Source organism: Papilio machaon, chromosome 18 (genome assembly GCF_912999745.1).
Source record: "Papilio machaon chromosome 18, ilPapMach1.1, whole genome shotgun sequence".
NCBI classification, from domain to species: domain Eukaryota; kingdom Metazoa; phylum Arthropoda; class Insecta; order Lepidoptera; family Papilionidae; genus Papilio; species Papilio machaon.
The window spans coordinates 2,286,090-2,304,353 of NC_060003.1; the positions used below are offsets into that span (position 1 = coordinate 2,286,090).

The following is an 18,264-nucleotide window of genomic DNA, read 5'->3' on the forward strand; positions in this document are numbered from 1 at the left end:
TTTCTTTTTGTCGAAAGATTTTTTCATAAAAGAAAAAATCATTTTACAAGAGAGAACACAAAATTTTACTTAGGCTACGGGCACGAAAGCGACAAGCGGGGCGATGTTACCAAAAGTACTTCGCTACCGTTCGTTTTGAACGCGACACTGTATTCTGCATACTTTTAATTACAATGTCAGGCAGTCGTTAATTTCATGCCCGAAGTCTAAAGGTGAATACACACTAGAGCATTACCTCAAGCATTTCTATGTAATGTAACGTTTTAACTAATGATATGATACAGGTAAAAGCATAGTTTCCAAAGCACGTCTGGTTCATGAAAGGGTGTACACATATCATAGAGCGGCTCGTTGTTTTGTTCCAAGTAAATGTTCTAGTCTATACCCACCTTTACAATTGAGACAGGATCGTCACTTCTATAAAATAATAAAATAAAAAGGTTATATTTGAATGGAGTATTTGATAGCTGTCAGAGATCATAGTGTAAAGTGTATGCTTATATATCTGTATACAATATACACGTACAAATGAGAATATAACAAGGTAAATAAAGCTCATGGTATATTGTTATTTAGATATAGTGCAGAATATATAAGATATTAATAATTATAAACTTTTATGTCACATATATTAATAATTGTTACATATGTATCCAATATTATTTTTCATTAAATAATCAATACAATGAAATTTAATTAATTATAATGGAAGAATATACAAACGCATAAAAAAGACAAAGTATTATATTATTTATAATAAAATTATTACAAATAAATTTCAGGTAATCTTGTATTTTATTTAATTTACGATATAAATAAAATAATTAAAGAAAACATTTATTTTTCTAGGCTTTCATTAATTGAAATTTCACTTCATTTATGTCGAAATATACAAATTATAAATGACAGAAATCATATGCCGATTTGGCGGGAATTTTAATTAAAACAATAAACAATTTTTATTGAATCATTCATAACTTACTAAGTAAAAAAAAAGTAAAAAAAAAACAGACGAAATAAGAACCTCCTCCTTTTTAAAGTCGGTTAAAAATCATTTTAAAAATAGAAGACGTTATAGACAAGATAGAATTAGGAGAGTATACATATTTAAAACTTTGTATTACTATTAGGATAGGATATAGATATATAATTGACTACCTATCTAAATACAGATTATTTATACAAATACAGGATCAAGTCGAGGGAGTTAAGGCAAAAATCAATTCAGTCTATACATTCTAATAGATGTTTTCTAAAAGAAAGGCATTTCATATTTAATGCAAGATAATCTTATAAGAACAAGTATATTAGTTTGGGGCAATCACCCATTCTATCGATGCGATGTTTTTTTTTTTTCATTTTTAAAAACTGGCACACGAAATGTCTATTAAAAAATTGAAAACTATTTTTAGGCAAGACTAGGCCGATGTAATTGATATGTGGAATTGTTTCCTTCCACATCTTAGTATTAGCTTCTCAAATGTAACAAATGAATGAATCTTTTTCCTAGGAATAGGTGCTATGAAAGAGACGAATTCCAAAAAAATAAATGGTTCATGCAAGTTACTTATAAATTTAAGAATGTACATATGTGGCTACGCCACAAATTTTTCGGAATAAATCAAGGTAATTTGTTGATTCACAAAGTTTATGGATAAAGTAAAAACTGTTAAACATAATTTCTATACGATTTGTATTCGCAACCATTCGGCCATTGTAAGGTCACATTTGACACTTCATCAAAATCCATTAACGTAACCTTATAACGGCGAGCATAAAATATTGTTTATTTTTTTGAATTTAGAAAGGCACAATTGCTCACATTCTTTCAAATTTCGATTTTACATTTATTATGATTATATCAATCGAACGTCGTTACAATGTTGCATCAGTGAACTCTTTTTATTTTTAAACACTAAGGATGTTACAAAAAAAAATCTAACGAAAATTATTTCATTTCATAACAACTAAATTCGATTGTAATATGTTTGAAATCCGAATCGATTTATCCACTTTAATCGATGTTTTTAATAAGCTTACCTCACTATAAAGCCAAAATTGATATATTTTAAATGTAGTCTATTGTCCCAACTAAAAATTTTGACTTTGAATTCTTTACGTGGCATTACAACGTAATACCTCTTTCAAATGTAATCTGCATCGATAGGTTGGGCTCGTCTTATACCTAAAAATTCAATCTACTAAAAGCGAGACAGATATACTTTTAATAATTGTTAGTCAATTAGTATTTGTAATAATTACATTTTATGGATTATATTAAAGCTTTAAATAGGCATATTGATAATAAATAACTACCATTACCATGTCTAATGAATTTCAAACAAGTTAATTGCCACACTAAGGTCAAATTAGCCATCCCTGAGTGTAGATTCCTCATTATATTTACTATATCAACCATAAATATTTAACCTATAGATACCTAATCCGGAGCACAAAAGTGAGGCAATAATTGCCCCCAAGATCTTTTGATAACTCTCGATTAGACTTTAAACTTGTATTAAAGACTCCATCTATAGGTTAAATGTTAGTAACACTAAGGGACATCCTTCGTTATTATTTAACGTCTCTAAATATGACAGTTAGTCAATTTTATTTAAGTAATAAAAGAGGAAAAATGTTTTTTTCCTTTCCTAATTCATTGCATTCTACGATAAGTGACTCAAACCTAACTTGTTACATTCATAAGAATTTTATATCGTTTACTACAATTGACAATCTATATGAATAATATCTTATGTTTAAAAACCTAACATAATTTACAAAAGCCTTTAACAAAATACTAGAACGCATTATTAAATACACAACTAAAATCAACATGGCATCGTCAAAAACACAATCTATTATCTATGCTACATTACGAGTACTTCCTAACATTTAAAGGCCTTTATATATACTTTATATAATATATATATGTAATATATTTACTTCACATACAAAACTGGCCTTAAATATTGAATAGTAGTAAAATTAAAAACAAATAAATTATTTTGTTATAAAGTTTAAATGACTGTTGAAGGAATGTTCGACTTTTGAGCAAACAATCGGAAGATATTTCAACTCAATTCCAATGCAGTCGGTTCAAGATATTTTTTTGTATTTGTTTCAAATAACAATGTGTCCAACAAAGACCTTAATCTGTTAATCTAGAAAAGTACAGATTTTTATTCAGATATTTATGTTTTTTTACTACGTATTTATTTAATATTTTAGAGCTTTGACGACACTTTATGATGCAAGTTCACGTACATTCTTATTTGAAACATATCAGCTCACTATACGTCCTCACTGAGAGGCTCGAAGCCTACCCTAAGTTAGGGGTGACTAGGTCATAGTCAACAACACTGGTCCAGTGCGGGTTAACTTCACACAAATCATTGAATTTTGATATGTGCAGCATCACGATGTTTTTCCTTCACCTTAAGAACGTCTGATAAATGTACATATATAAATTGAGAATCGAATAACACATTGGTGGGATTCGAACACAGGACTTACAGATTGCAAGTCAATTGCTTAACCTCTGAGCCACCGACGCTCTTACTTTAAACATATAGTAACAGTTAATTTAAGCAACCCCTATAGCTAAATATCTATGACACCTTGAATTAATCTAATGAAATCTCATTCTTCAAAAATCCAGTTTGCCTTCAGGAAATTCTAGTCAAAAAAATTACCCTTCAATATAAATATATGACCTTATATTGTGATATGTCATATTTAAAAAATATCTACAGAGATAATCTTTAAATTTATTGATTTATCTATTTTAATTAATTGCATATTTTAATTGTAACAACTTTAAATCAGTGAATTGACTTTATTTATATTTAATAATGTATAAAGTTTGTTTCAATAAAGTAACGTTAAAAAAACTATTCCAAATGTCTATGGTTTTATTGTATTATATATCACTTCTAAAGCTTACTAACAATTAACATTGTATAGTACATTATTTTATATTAATTAATAGTACGTTTTCATAGGATACGTAGTTTTCTAATAATTGTATATAAGTTTAGGATCTTTCTAATTATATATTTTCTATTAACCATAGATATATAATCTATGAAGACTTAATCCAGAGAATAAAAGTGAGACGAAGTCACTGGAGGCCCTTTGTTGGGCTAAATTTCTTCAGTGTTGTCATTTACAAAAGAAACTGGTAATTTTAAAATCGATTAGACATCAAAATTAAAACATTCAATCTATAAATTATACATCTATATTAGTAACATTTAATTTTATTTATCAAGACAAATTTTAAAATCTTTTTCTACCATTAGATTTATGACACAAAAACGTCGTTTCAATCACAAATATATATATACAATATTCGTAACAACAATTAATTGTAACCGGGAAATTCCAGCCGAAGCATTAGATTTTACCGCTGTGTTTTGTTCAAAGATAATGAGGGGGCTAATATGTTTTTTTACAAGTACAACAACTATGGAAACACAGTAATACACATATTTTTATGAGACACAAAGATATGTAAATTTCGATGTTCAATTACAAGTTCACAACATTATTTTAAATTCCATACTTAGTTTTTATCTGATTATTTGAACAATCGTGTTTGACCGAAAAGTTTGTCGATGTTTTTCATGTTCAAGATAGTTTGAGGGTAAATTCAAGTGAAGTAGTTATCTCTTTGTTGGTAAATTGGTAACTCCACATCTGGCGATAGTTCGTCCGAATCCTCGCCATTTTCTCGTAACGGCAGTTCTTCTAAAGCCCTCACTATTGATAAAAATAATATTTATTAGATGATGTAAAAGACGTTACAAAAATTTAAAAACAAATGCATTAAAGACAACAAAAATTAAAAAAACAAACTACTCACAACAAAATGCATAAATGGAAACCATGCGTCGTCACGAACAGTCTTCAAAGGACCGCCCAGTTGGAGACAATTTGCTTATAAATACTAGCGTTTAAGGGATAATGGATATTTGGTAAATTAGCTTTTTTCTTAAATTAATGAAGCTGTAGGTTGGTGGGTGTTTGGCCAATCAGTTGTGGGCGTTGGACGGTCCTTGGTCAGTGTTGGTTCCTGCAGAGAACGGGACAAACAAACATCAAGCGAATTATAGGTTACATGCGTGGACACACGTGATTGTTAGTCACATGCCCATGCCCTTGGATAGTTAATTCTTTTTTATAACCTCTAATGATTATTATTTTTTCTTACTTCTAATGGCTATTGTTGCATGTTCTTTGCCTGTATGTATAAAAAAACAACTGTCAAATGATTTTTTTAATACGAACAGAGGTTTACTGTGTAAATGGCCATTATTTTTTTTAATCTATCCAAAGACACGTGTTGCAAAATGTAATAAAAAAACACACGCAACAATTTAATTAAACATTGAAAATGCAGTGATTTTTAATTTTCTCTAACAAAGCTAGAATATGAATCTATAAAAATTTCGAGCGACATTCACAAACACGTTTTTAAGTAAATGGTAACATCAAAATGAATTAAAAAAAACAGGAGCAAGCGAAATACAAAATTCATATTTTAACATTAATACAATTAGCCTGATGTATTAAAGTGAAACATGCAACACATTTACAAGAATAAAAGATTGAAATCTTAGGACAAAATTGAATCGAAATTAAATTTTATGAAGACGTGAAATTGTTTATATTGATTTTTTTTTACACAAAACGATTATGAATTTTAAAATATAATAATGAAGTAAACATGACAAGTGATCTTATACATTCAATTTTAAAAAAAAACACATGCGAATAATTCTCATGAATGTGTGCATAGAAAACTATTACCGTGTATTTTCACTGCCGCCAAAAATATCTATTTTTTCGGAGGGAATTCAATCACCCTTAAGTGTTTATTTGGTATGAAATCGAGTCATTTTATGTAAAAAATAAACTTGTATAGAGTGCGCCACGAAATATTTAAACTAAGACTTTCTAAGGAACCGAATAACTGTGCGATATGAAAACAGGAGCTAGAATATTTAAACTATGAATGATTTAAACTTTATATACATCAGGCGTGTAAGTTAAATATATACTAATTATATTTGATATCTCACCGGCTATAATTTTGCTCATTTCTGTGACCTGCTTGGCTAGGATCTGGTTCATCTGGAGCAAATGTTCACGTTGCCTCTTCTCGTCGCCGTCAGGACTCTAACAGCGTTGTAAAGCACACAGATGTATGACTGCTGGTATATTTACAGCCAACATTCCAAGCGACTATTAACCAAGCTTGGATACTTTGTTGATACAATATTATAGTCTTTTAACTAAGTTTTTCTCTTTTTGTTATATAATTAAAATCAGATTGCTTGTTTTTGTAACCTCAAAAATATAAATTATTAAATTTTACAAACTTATAACTTCATCTATCTATCTATATATATAAAAGAAAGTCGTGTTAGTTACACCATTTATAACTCAAGAACGGCTGAATCGATTTGACTGAAAATTGGTGGGCAGGTAGCTTAGAACCAGGAAACGGACATAGGATAATTTTTACCCCGTTTTCTATTTTTTTTATTCCGTGCGGACGGAGTCGCGGGTAAAAGCTAGTAGGTCATAAGTCTCAAGTAAAAAAAATATTTAATCTGTACTTTTTTATTATTATTACCAACAAGACCATAAAATTGTATAAACAAACAGCAGTACATTAAGTATGTACTTTATTAAAACATTATTTATTCTATAACAAAAAGTTGTATAAGTGATGAACATGCTTAGGTAATACTAGAGAAGCGATTTCTAACTAAAACAAGATGCGATGTTATGATACTAATAGAAATCAAAGTGTTTATGAACAAAGATATAATTTATATGTTACATATTTATGAATTAAAAACATATAACGAACAAATGTCAATATGGTAGAAAAGAGAACGATTTAGAAAAGTGTATGATTTTTTTTTTTTGCAACTGTGCCATTTCTACTAAATACGAGTAAAATGACTGATTTTTAGGCTGTGAGTAAAACTTGTAATTACAGTGAATTTAGAAGAAAGAGTTAACAGAATGGGTGTTAAATGAAGTTTTGAAAGGTTTTTAGAAAAGAATAGAAAAAACAAGACATATTGTTAATAATATTTAAATTTTATTAAACATCCAATTACATAACATAAAATTAATAGTTCATATTAATGTTAAATAAGATTTTTATATAATAGATGACACATATTTGATACTAACCTTTGCAGTTTCTGCAGAAGAATCGGTTAGCATTTTCTTGATTGATTCAACTTTCTCTAGTCGTTTTTGTTGCTCCTCAGGAGAAAGTTCTGGAGGCTAGACGTGGAAATTCAAATCTTTAAATACGAAACTATGCAAATAAACATAATATACAATAGAATTACTTTATCATTTCTTCTGCTTAGATCAATACGGAATTTACTTAAGAAAAATGCAAAATCGAATAAGACCTTAAGCCTACAAACCAAAAATTGCAATTTAATTGTTAGTATTTCATCAAAGTAATTATTAGTATTTTTGCACAGTTTTAATTTCAAAATGTGTTTAATTTCAAATGTGTTAAGACGTACCTTTTCAGGTATGTACCGCTCTGGTATGAGTATCTTCTGTGGCGCGGCGAGCAGCTGGTCGATAGATTGCTCGGCGCGGCGCGGTAACGCGGAACGCACAACGTCCGGCGCCGCGCCGCGTAATGCACGCTCCATGTCCGCGTCATCCAGCGAACGACTGCCCTAAGATTACAACATCTCTTCACTTTCATGTTCGCCTGGTACTTCACTTGTCATACGAATGACTAAAACCACGCATACTAACTAATACTTTTCTTTTTCATGCTATCCTGGTAACTTAGTACTTCTGTCACTGTTTGTAGATGGAATTTGACTGATAAACTCTTTATGGGTTCTGCTCCCCTGGTACTTTAATCGTCTTAGTTGATAGTGGTAATATAGTAGAATTCAGTAGAAATTTTAAACAATTTTACCTTTATAATGTTGTTAATCTATTATTACCAACATACATGTTTATATCATCAATATAAATACTAAAACATTTCAAAATAAATCCATAGACAATAAATATTGTTAACCAAGTGACTTGTGTTTATGAAATATCTCATTACCATTGAATTCGACTATACATCTTTTTACTGGGGTTTTCACTGTTGAAACACATGTATAAAAACATATTGTCATTTACCGTAACAACTAACTAACTAGTTTAATTTCATGTTTAACATGAGGCTATTTTGGAACTATTAAAATAATTTAAACTACATGAAAAAGAAGTAACCACTTAATACTTACATCTTGATTATAAACGTCTTTTGGCATTTCATTCAAAGTCTTCGCACTAAGATGATGGGGTGCAGTATAATGACGCCTCTTCTCCTTTGGCACCTGTCTTCTGTGCAAAGATCCGTTCTTATGTCCATCGGAAACCTCAGTTATGATTTGTTTAGCAGCTTCACTTTTAAATATCGGAGATAATTCGATATTCGATCTAGTTAAACTCATAATACTACTCGTCTTTGATAATGGATCGTTTGTCAAAGTCCGGGAACTGTCAGTTGGGCTGTTTAAATATTGTGTGGATAGAGAAATGGTCCTATCATAGCCGGATCTTTCGTAACTTTTGTTGTAACTACTACTCATAGAAGAAACGTCTCGTGAATAATCGTAGTTTGAAAGTGAAGGACTTGAAGGGAATTTGGGACTGAGTTCCATATTTTTCTCGCTATAACGTAAGTAATTTGTCGGATCTACATTTTGTGGTTTATTGTAGTAGTCATCGTATTTGTAGTCAGTACGTGGTACAGAAGAAGCCCGGGTATAGTTTGTTGGCTGTATGAGTTCCTCCTCCAGGAACTGGTCGATGTTGGCCGTTATGTTGGCGTTTGGCCATTCCGACATCGGCTGCAGTGATCTCTCTCTATCTCTCTGACGTCTCTCGCTCTCACGTTTCACAATACGAACCGTTTTTATTTCTTGCTTCTCTACATTCGATAAATTACCTGGAAATATAAAAGTTAATAACTAAAAAAAAAATATTTTGTTTAAAAAGTAAAATTGCATTATTTAATGTGATTTAATGCTTTATCCTTTACTTTAATGAAATGTCATATGTATATAAATCACGCTGTAAAAATGACGTTTACTATATGCAAAACTTATAATTTCTGAATCTATGGACGTATCATCATAGACAAAAAGTGTATTGAAATTTATGCTTAAAGTAGATCAAAAGTCTCATACTAATTTTGCCATAATTGTAGATAACGTTTCGAAAGCGATTGTTACAAATATTCTTACTAGGTCCACCGATCTATACAGTACATTGACTGACTTTCGTTCTAGGTTCAAAAATATTGGTGCAATGATATTTTATTTGATAATATTAAAATACTCACTGAAAGCATTATGTTGCATGTCATCACTGTTGAGTGGCATAGTGAGAGGTAGTTCTGCGGCAGACGGCCGCGTGTCCACATACAGAGGTGCACGCTCTTGTTCAAGTCTGTGTTCGTACTGACGCTCGGCTCTATGTTCGTACTGACGTTCGAGTCTATGCTCGAGTTCGCGCTCGAATTCGTGGTCGTGTTCGCGTTGTCCGGGCGCGCGCAAAGTTCGCGCCCAGTCGTACTCCGATTGTCCGTGGTCTATCGTATGGCCGGTATCTAAATTCGTTTCCTGCCAACATGTTATTGGGCGACGTTTACCTGAAATATTATTTTTATCTATTTAAAACATATTCAGGAAAAAAATAACAGTTACGAGTGTTAATAATAAACGATTGGCAAAACAAATCCTCATAAACATGCAGCAGATTATAGAGTCACCTCTAATAATTCTAGAGCATTTCATTTGACGAATTGAGGTCTAAATTCCTAACAACCAAAAATTTCTACAAACAGTTAAGAAGTATCATTTAACAAAGTTTCATAAGTAAATGAATATCAATAGATAACAACAAGTGAAAAGCTTTTCTATTTTCTACCTTATGTAATGGTAATAAGGTGTATATTAACCTGGCATGGAGTCGTGCGTTGTCTGCAAGACGCGCGACTGCTGCGTCAGATGTCGCACCGCGCGCGACAACTCCTGTCTCTGTCGCTGCAGAGCCGACACTAGTTGCTGCACACGAGACACCTCTGAAAAATTATACATGTTAGTAGTAAATATACTATATACAATACTAGCTGTCGCCGGCGACTCCGTTCACGCGCGGTTAAAAAAAACTAAATGGGGGGGGGGTATGAAAAATAGATGTTGGCCGATTCTCAGACCTACTCAATATGCTCACAAAATTTCATGAGAATCGGTCAAGCCGTTTCGGAGGAGTTCAAGTTCGAACCCCGTGACACGAGAATTTTATATATTAGACAAGCAAATAAAGTTAAAATTTAATTAATGGCTGCAATCAGAGTTTATAAATCACTTAAGACGCTCCTTAATATAGATTTTGTATGAATAATCTCCATTAGCTGAAAGTTTTAACGACTGTAGCAATGAATATATTAAAAGAAGTGTTGGTCCTTCGAAGTCGGATGCATACCGTCTTCGAGCAGCGCAGTGGGGTGTGCGGTGTGTGCGGTGTGCGCGGTGTGTGCGGGCGCATGCGGCGGCGCGTTCGCACGTCGAGCCTGTAGCGCACGTCGCAGCTGCTGAAGTTCTCGCTCCAACCGCGCATTGTCGGCCACCGTCTGCTCCAATTTCTATACAATGATATCATATATAACTAGTGACTTCTATTTTGTTGCATTTTCGCACGTCTCCGTCGATTCTAAGATCTTTTTTTTTTTAAGAAAAGATGGTAAATGAACGTCGAGAACACCAAAGGAACTGCAGATGTGTTGCTGGCCCTCATTCATACCTCTATGTGATGTTATTGTATATTAAACGAGCAAGATATTCACTTATTTTAGTAGTCAGCTCCAAAAGAGCTTGCAGTTCACTTAATAATATGCGTACAGAGAACAAATGAGTGAAAAAGTTAAGTAAATAGTCTAAATTTATTTTTTCCGTGCAAACAAATAACTAGAAAAAAAAAGTTTATTTAAATTCCTGAATCACATTTCACTATTGAATGTGAGATATAAATAATAAATATAAAAGGTATAAGTGCATGGTATAGATGAAAACCTTATAAACCTTAGAATTGTGCGCGAGTAGGGCGTGCACTCGCGTCAGCTCCGCCTCCAGACCGCCCCCCACACCCGCCGCACCCCCCGCACCCGCCGCACCCCCCGCACCCACCGCACCCCCCGCACCCGCCCCGCGCGGCGCGCTGGCTAGCTTGCTGCGTACACCTGTATACAATGTATGGACAAATACTTTTTATAACAATTTCTTATGAAAACAACCACTATTAGTTTAATTTTTCCTAGTTTTACTGTTATTGTAAACTTTCAAACCTTGTATCCTTAATAAAGACCAATGTCAATAAATTTTTCGTGTATTAACACTAACATTGTATAAAGTCGAAAAAAATCAATAAAACTGCATATTTACCGGTAAGTAAAGTATCAATGGTGTCTTTATCAGTCTTCAACCCCTGCAGTATTGCCGCCTCGTCCGCCAGCTCTTGTTCCAGCGCCCACAGCTCAGCGACTCGAGACCGCGCCGCTTCCGTCTCCAAGGACTTCCCAGCGGCCGCACTCTCCAACCACCTTAACATGACACTTGTGTTATATGGATGAAATAATTTTGTTTTCTTCAGTGACAATTTCTCCTAATGGTACTGTGATAGAATTGTTTTTATGGTTTAAAACAAGGATCCTACGACACATCTCATGAAGGCGTCGCGAGCGTCAGTGGTTCAGGATTTAAGCACTTGACTTGAATTCTGCACGTCCAGGGATTCGAATCCCGCTATGTACCAATGTGTTTTTCGATTTACATATGTATATTAATCCGACATTCTTACAGTGAAGGAAAACATCGTGATACAACCCCACATACCTACGAAGAAATTCAAAGATTTGTGTGAATTCAACCCGCACTGGGTCTGCATGGTTGACTATGTCCTAGTCACCCCTAACTTAGGGGAGGCTCCGAGTCTCTCAATGGGCATGTATAGTGAGCTGATGATTATGTAATCTGATGAATGGATTTGATTCTATTGTAATAGTAACCTTAACTAGTCCGTCTGCTAGCAATTTATCCATCTTTTTCACATTTAAGTTTAATAAATGTTACATCGATATTTATTTGAACTGTCACAAATCTATCTACATTTTGTTCGTCTCAAGTGTGATTGTTTCTATGAGTGGCTACGTTTAACCATTATCATATGGTCATCGTAGCTTAGCCTCGCCAGAACATTTTCACAAAAAACACCCAAAAGTCCCACAGTCATATAGATTATAATTAACATTAAAAGATTAGATTTTAATTTAAAAAACTTTATAATTCTCACCTTTGTTGCTCCAGTGCGTGTTCAGCTAGCACCTTCTGCCGTAATCGCTGGTTTCTTTCCAGGCGTTCGATAGTAGACCCAGGTCTATTGTAGAGTGAGCCGAGCTTCACCATGTTGTCGACCAGCTGCACCAGAGGCTTGCTCTTCTCATATTGATACTCCAGATCCATTAACTGCTTCTTCAGCTGCTCCAACCGTTGCAGACTCTCCTCACGCTCTAATGCTTTAAGGGAGCTAAGACAATCCTGTGAAAAATCACATTATTTAGTATTTATTAAAGCAAGTTCAGGAAGGTTATTTGTCTAGCACTCAAATAATGGTAGTCAAGACATGAAGACAGCAAATCGAATACCGTTATTAAAGATAAAAATAAACAAAACTTAAAAGTAAAACAACTACAGAAAGAATAAGCAAGAAAAAAGAAAAACTTCATTGTAAAAGCAAAAACAAAACAAAAAATGCACCTCTATGCTACTAATTTGTGCACAGCATTGCTCTATAGAACGATGAGTAGCTGTATGCCGTCGTCTCAATTGTATGAGAAGCAATACCAATTCTTCATGAGTCCTTCCCAACAATTCTCCAGCGGTGGGCGTTTCAGACAACTCTTGCCCACTCGGCGTATATTGCTAATTGAGTGAACACAAAAAGCATAATGACAAACAAAATATAACGTAATAAACATCGCAAAATAACGAAATAATTGAAAAGATAAAAGCAACAAACAATTTTTTGTATGAATTATATAGAAAATTGGTACAAACCAAATCATCATTATCATTTCTCCGAACGCGTGGGCTGACTGCACTAATTGGTTGTTGTAATGTCCTTGAGGGTGATCGTGTTAAAGCCCATGTATCTTGTCCAGCATTTAAATTATTTAACTGTAAGAAGTAAAACTAAATAAACCTAAAAAGTCTGTAAACGGAGACGGATATCATAAACCTCAGCCCCTGCTCCACACTAAGTGGTTAAAAGATTGACAATAACAGAGCCCTAAGCTTACTCGTAGTGTGGTCAATACAATAGGTTTTTGTCTTCGATTCTCGAAAATAAATGAATGTAAAAGATAATTGTAAAGTTGGTAAACTTACATTTTGTTGCGACGCTGATAGCTGTTGTATTAAGTTATCATTTGATTGCTTTTCCTCGACCCATCTCACACGAGGGCTGACCGCGCGGACCGGTATGTTAGCATCTCTATTGCTTCGGCCGATCGAAGTGTTGCTCCCGAGAAAAGCTTTCTTTGACAATGTTTGTTGAGGTGTGTTATTATTTATAGTCGATTCCAAATTCGTGCCGGGCATTGTCGTTGAAGCTAAAAAATGCAAAAATTATAGGAAGTTGATAACATTACGCGTAAAAAATTCATGTTGAGGAAAGACCTGGTATAAACATGATAAAGTGTACAAAGGTTGCGTATTAGTACATTATTTTCAGTTTTGTTTCTATTTACAATTGGATGTCATGTTAATACTGCATGCTAAATAATCTCACTATACACCTTATCTTGTTTTAAACCCTTATTAAAAAAATGCAAGAACTTTAAATCTGTAATCACATAAAAATGCCAAAATATTTACAATTCGTTTAAATGACTTGCTTTGCTAATAATTGTAATTGGAATATAACTTACATAGTGTACCTTACGGGACCTTATAATGTTATAGGATATCGTCATTGCTTGACCTGTCTGTCCCGGTGTCCGTGTGAACTGTGCCCACAACCACATTTACCCCGACACAATGCGCCCCTCCCGCCCGACCTTTCATTAAACCACTAGACATTAAGTCCCATTGTCTTAAATTTTCTCTATCAATTTCAAACTTTTTTCGTGTACTTTTACAATCTACAACACATTTTTGACTTTCCTTTTCTGGCGGTAAACTTGAAATAGAGGAACCGATCGCTAATTGTTCATACACTCCTTCATCAGAATGTTCGTTGCATTGCTCAGAATCTTCGGCTAAACTAACGTAAACATCATTGTCATCAACTTTAACGTCTTCTTCTGAATACATACATTTTGTATCTAAATTAACGTCTTTACGTCGTTGCACCTGTTCTTGTATATTACAATTTACATATGTTACGTTTCGATTTATTTTGCTGGGTGAACATTTCTTAATACGTTTAATACTATGCATACAACACGCATCCGATCCTATACGATTAGGTTCTGTTTCCACTTGAACCGTATCCAAGTCGTCCATAGACCGAGCGTGTCGGTGTGAGACCCGCCTTAAATTATCTCTCCACAGAGAATCTTCATCCCAATGTTTCTCTCCTTGGCATAAAACGTTTTCGTATGCACCAGCATCCGCTTCGGCATCATAATAAACAGTATTAGATGAATTTCCACTACAGTGTGACGACATACTAGCTGACGATAACTGTATTGAACTTGTGTTCATAGAGGCATTATTCAGTATACTAAGGTCTGTTGATTGACTATCATCAATCCTTCTTTGGCTAGAGCTCTTGCAACCTAGACTCGATATTAAATTCATCGACTCAGGAATCTTAGAACTTTTACCACCGGTAGATTCGTATATATTTTTCATATCAATATCGGAGTCCTTGTCAGCTGCACTCAAAAATTCTACCGAAACGCTTCTCGCCGACGAAGCTAATTCAAAAGAACGGTCAGACATCAGAACGTGATTGTTACGAATTGGATTGTGTATATGTGATATTTCATTTTTCTTATGTAAAGGACCTCTTCGTCTTTGATTATTAAGTTTACGGTGAAGGTTAGTATTTTTCAAGAAATGAGAAGTAGGTAATACATTAATATGCTCTTGCGAAGAAAGATCAGAATAATAGTAAGGTGCACTGTGTTCTGTAGAACTTTCTCTACTGTGAAAGCCTGTGGTTGTTGAAGAAGCATTCGTGTCAATTTCTGGTTTAGGCGCCAATTTCTCGTTTTCGAATTCCTTTATCTTATTAGCCGTAGAATTTTTATTTAAGTTTTTTCTTATTAAAGTCCCTTCATCAGTGTTCTTGCAGTAAAATGATATTGGAGATTTAGTGATACCAACAGAACTACAAGAACTTTGAGATCCTACATAACCCGAGACGTGTTGTTCAAGAATTCTGTATTGAATACCAATATCTACTTTATCATCCGCAGCATTACCGTTCCTCACAGGCGTACTGGAACTACGTTGGTGTGCTACTGTGAATGACTGCGTTGGTAGGGCATCATCACTATGAACTACATCATCGCGTGTTGAATCTCTGACAAAGCTTGTATTTTCATAACTATTTTCACCAACATTGCTAGAACAGGGTTGTAAATTTTCTAAATATTTGTCAAGGTCAGCATTGGAAATGAGATCATGGTTTTGGTAAAGTTGAGATGAAGTTAACTCAAAAAGTGAATCGTCGGAAAGAGGTCGTCTTTTAATCATATTTTCTATGTCTCTTTGACTGCTATTATTCAAATCCATCATTGAATCACTTCCAAGACTTGTAACTTCAGAGGAGATATTTGAAGGTGTTATATCGAATTTACTGCTTACATCAGATTCCAAGGACAATCTCGACGACCCTCTATCAGCATTAAAGATATTACGCACAGAGTCGTTATCTAAACCACAACAAGGATTTTTTTCGAAGATTAAATTATTGTGGAAAGTGGAAGGTCCTTCTTTAAAATTTTGTTTTTCATTTACCAAACTAGCCCTACTGTTACGTATTTTTTCCCCTCTTGTGAGTGTGTCGTGAATTGAAGTACGACTACCGTATATCATTAATGACGTTGTTTTTCTTTTAGCATTAATCTTTTTCTGATTTTCACTAGTCAACATTTTCAAAATTGAACTGTCCTGTGGTATATCCGATTTATCCAATTTATCTAAAATGTATCTGGATAACGCTTCACCGGAAAGTTCTTCGCAAGGTGGCGATGAACTAGGGATTGGTGGTGGAGGATATACTTCGCTATCAGAGCTATCTTGTAGATGTAATGTAGTTTTACTATCACTAAGATAGTACGATGCCGGTCTGAAGGTGTCTGAAATGCTCATTCTATTAAAAGGTGTATCGAGGGAAAAATCTCTTGACGATTCATCATCTGCATCAGAGCAATCAGATCTTTCTTTCGTTTTGTCGCCTTTGGAAACTCTTTTTAGTGTTTGTTGCTTTGTATCAGCAAAGTTCGAAGCCGTATCTGAAATAGATTTATCTCTAAGAGTGACACTTTCTGATTCATTTTCTTCAATCGTTCCATTTTTTACTTCCATATAAACAGGCTCCACTTTACCGTTGTTCACACAGACAATTTCATAAGTTTGCATATCATCTTCCTCGTTGCCTAAATTCATTTCAACGTACGGATTATCTTCGTAATGTTGAGGCATAGTGTCATCAAACACACTTAGATTCTGAAGTATTGTTTTATGAGGAGGCTCCAACGTGGAAGTCTTACGTGGACTCATAGGAAGATAATGTTCCTCGCCTATAGGGCGGACGGGAGGTGTATCAGATTTTTCTGTTGCCTGTTGTTCAACATCATTTCCATCATCTGTTTTTTGCAAAGTTTTTAAAACCAAATCCTCAACAATTTTGCTGTCGTTGTCAGATGCTAATAAAACTTCGTCTAGATCGTTATCTGTATATTCAATATGTGTTTCTGATTCCGATTCACTGTCATGTGTCTCATAACCACTATTATTATCAACTTCATTTGCGTTTTCAGGGCTCGCTGTCTCACAATTCTGCACATCACTTTTCTCCCTAGCTATATCGCAGTCAAAATTATTTTTGACTGAACAATTAATGTTTTCGTAAGTATTTTCATCATTTTTATCTTTGTTAACTTCAGTAAGGATATTTGATGTAGGCTGAGCGACGAAGGGCGCATGTGTATCTGGTCGCATTACAATGGGGCTTATGTTCTGTTTATGGGACCTTCCTGCCTGCGTATCTCTCGGTATTTGCAGATCAGTGCCCGTTGTTTCCTCTGAGGTACAAAATTTTAATTTTACTTAATCGATTCAAACTAACATCTTATTATTTTTGATTCTATTTTCCATGTTAGTAGTATACTGTCCTAAATATTGTGAGGTTAGAAATAGATAGACTACTAGTTACAGAAACCACCGCTAACATAATGTTTATAACCCATCACCGACAATATACCAATATTAAATCTTGTTAGTGACATAGTCCCAGCAGGCAGGAAGGTACCTTTCCGCAAAGCAAAGTCATTATAAACTACGTCTAAGTTTTTATACTATGAGGATTAAAAATAAATTTATGTTACTTTCTATGGCATTTTTATATTTAAAAACACGATTATTTAAATATCATTCCTCGAACTGATGATCGCTTGATTGCAATTTTTGATAAAGAAAAATGTATAAATAATATTATTATAACTTGTTACATGTTGCGAAACTACTTCACCTTTAACTACATATAAAAAATAATTTCATTTAATAAATATCAAAGGTAATCTTGAAAAAACAGTTACCTTTGTTCATGCATGAATTAATTTAATAAAAAATATCACATACCATGCTTTTATGGCATAATTTCAAATTGAAAATAAAGTAAAACTTTGAAATGATCTATAGTAATCTGTTACACATGCTACGAAAAATCTACTATAAACTCTTGAAAGAGTGATTTCATACCTTCGTCGTCTGAAGAATAACTGTTGTATGATGCATTTGTGTATGTTTTGGGCTTAAATTGATCTGATCTCAATGACTGTCTGCTATGGTTAAGAGAACGAGCAAGAGAAATAGTAGCCGGTGTACTTTTTCTTGTCAATGGACTTTGTAACATCCTTTGCTTCCATTCAAGAAGCCGTTTCATAGATTCTTCGCGCTGGAAAGGAAAAAT

The 18,264-nt window shown here is 33.7% G+C and overlaps 1 protein-coding gene across 1 annotated transcript in view; it reads right to left on the reverse strand.

Moving 5' to 3' along the window:
• Positions 1-4,301: 4,301 nt before the first annotated feature.
• LOC106715394 overlaps positions 4,302-18,264 on the reverse strand; it is a 44,016-nt gene continuing 30,053 nt past the window's right edge. The window contains exons 8-23 of the mRNA XM_045682308.1: positions 18,054-18,249; positions 14,084-17,377; positions 13,506-13,729; positions 13,176-13,295; positions 12,876-13,040; positions 12,412-12,656; positions 11,505-11,662; positions 11,145-11,302; positions 10,549-10,708; positions 10,022-10,144; positions 9,404-9,712; positions 8,301-9,007; positions 7,566-7,727; positions 7,216-7,311; positions 6,087-6,183; positions 4,302-4,764 (exon numbers count right to left, since the gene is read on the reverse strand). Coding sequence (XP_045538264.1) covers positions 4,655-4,764; positions 6,087-6,183; positions 7,216-7,311; positions 7,566-7,727; positions 8,301-9,007; positions 9,404-9,712; positions 10,022-10,144; positions 10,549-10,708; positions 11,145-11,302; positions 11,505-11,662; positions 12,412-12,656; positions 12,876-13,040; positions 13,176-13,295; positions 13,506-13,729; positions 14,084-17,377; positions 18,054-18,249 — 6,324 coding nt within the window. The 3' untranslated portion in view covers positions 4,302-4,654. The remainder of the gene's footprint in view (positions 4,765-6,086; positions 6,184-7,215; positions 7,312-7,565; positions 7,728-8,300; positions 9,008-9,403; positions 9,713-10,021; positions 10,145-10,548; positions 10,709-11,144; positions 11,303-11,504; positions 11,663-12,411; positions 12,657-12,875; positions 13,041-13,175; positions 13,296-13,505; positions 13,730-14,083; positions 17,378-18,053; positions 18,250-18,264) is intronic.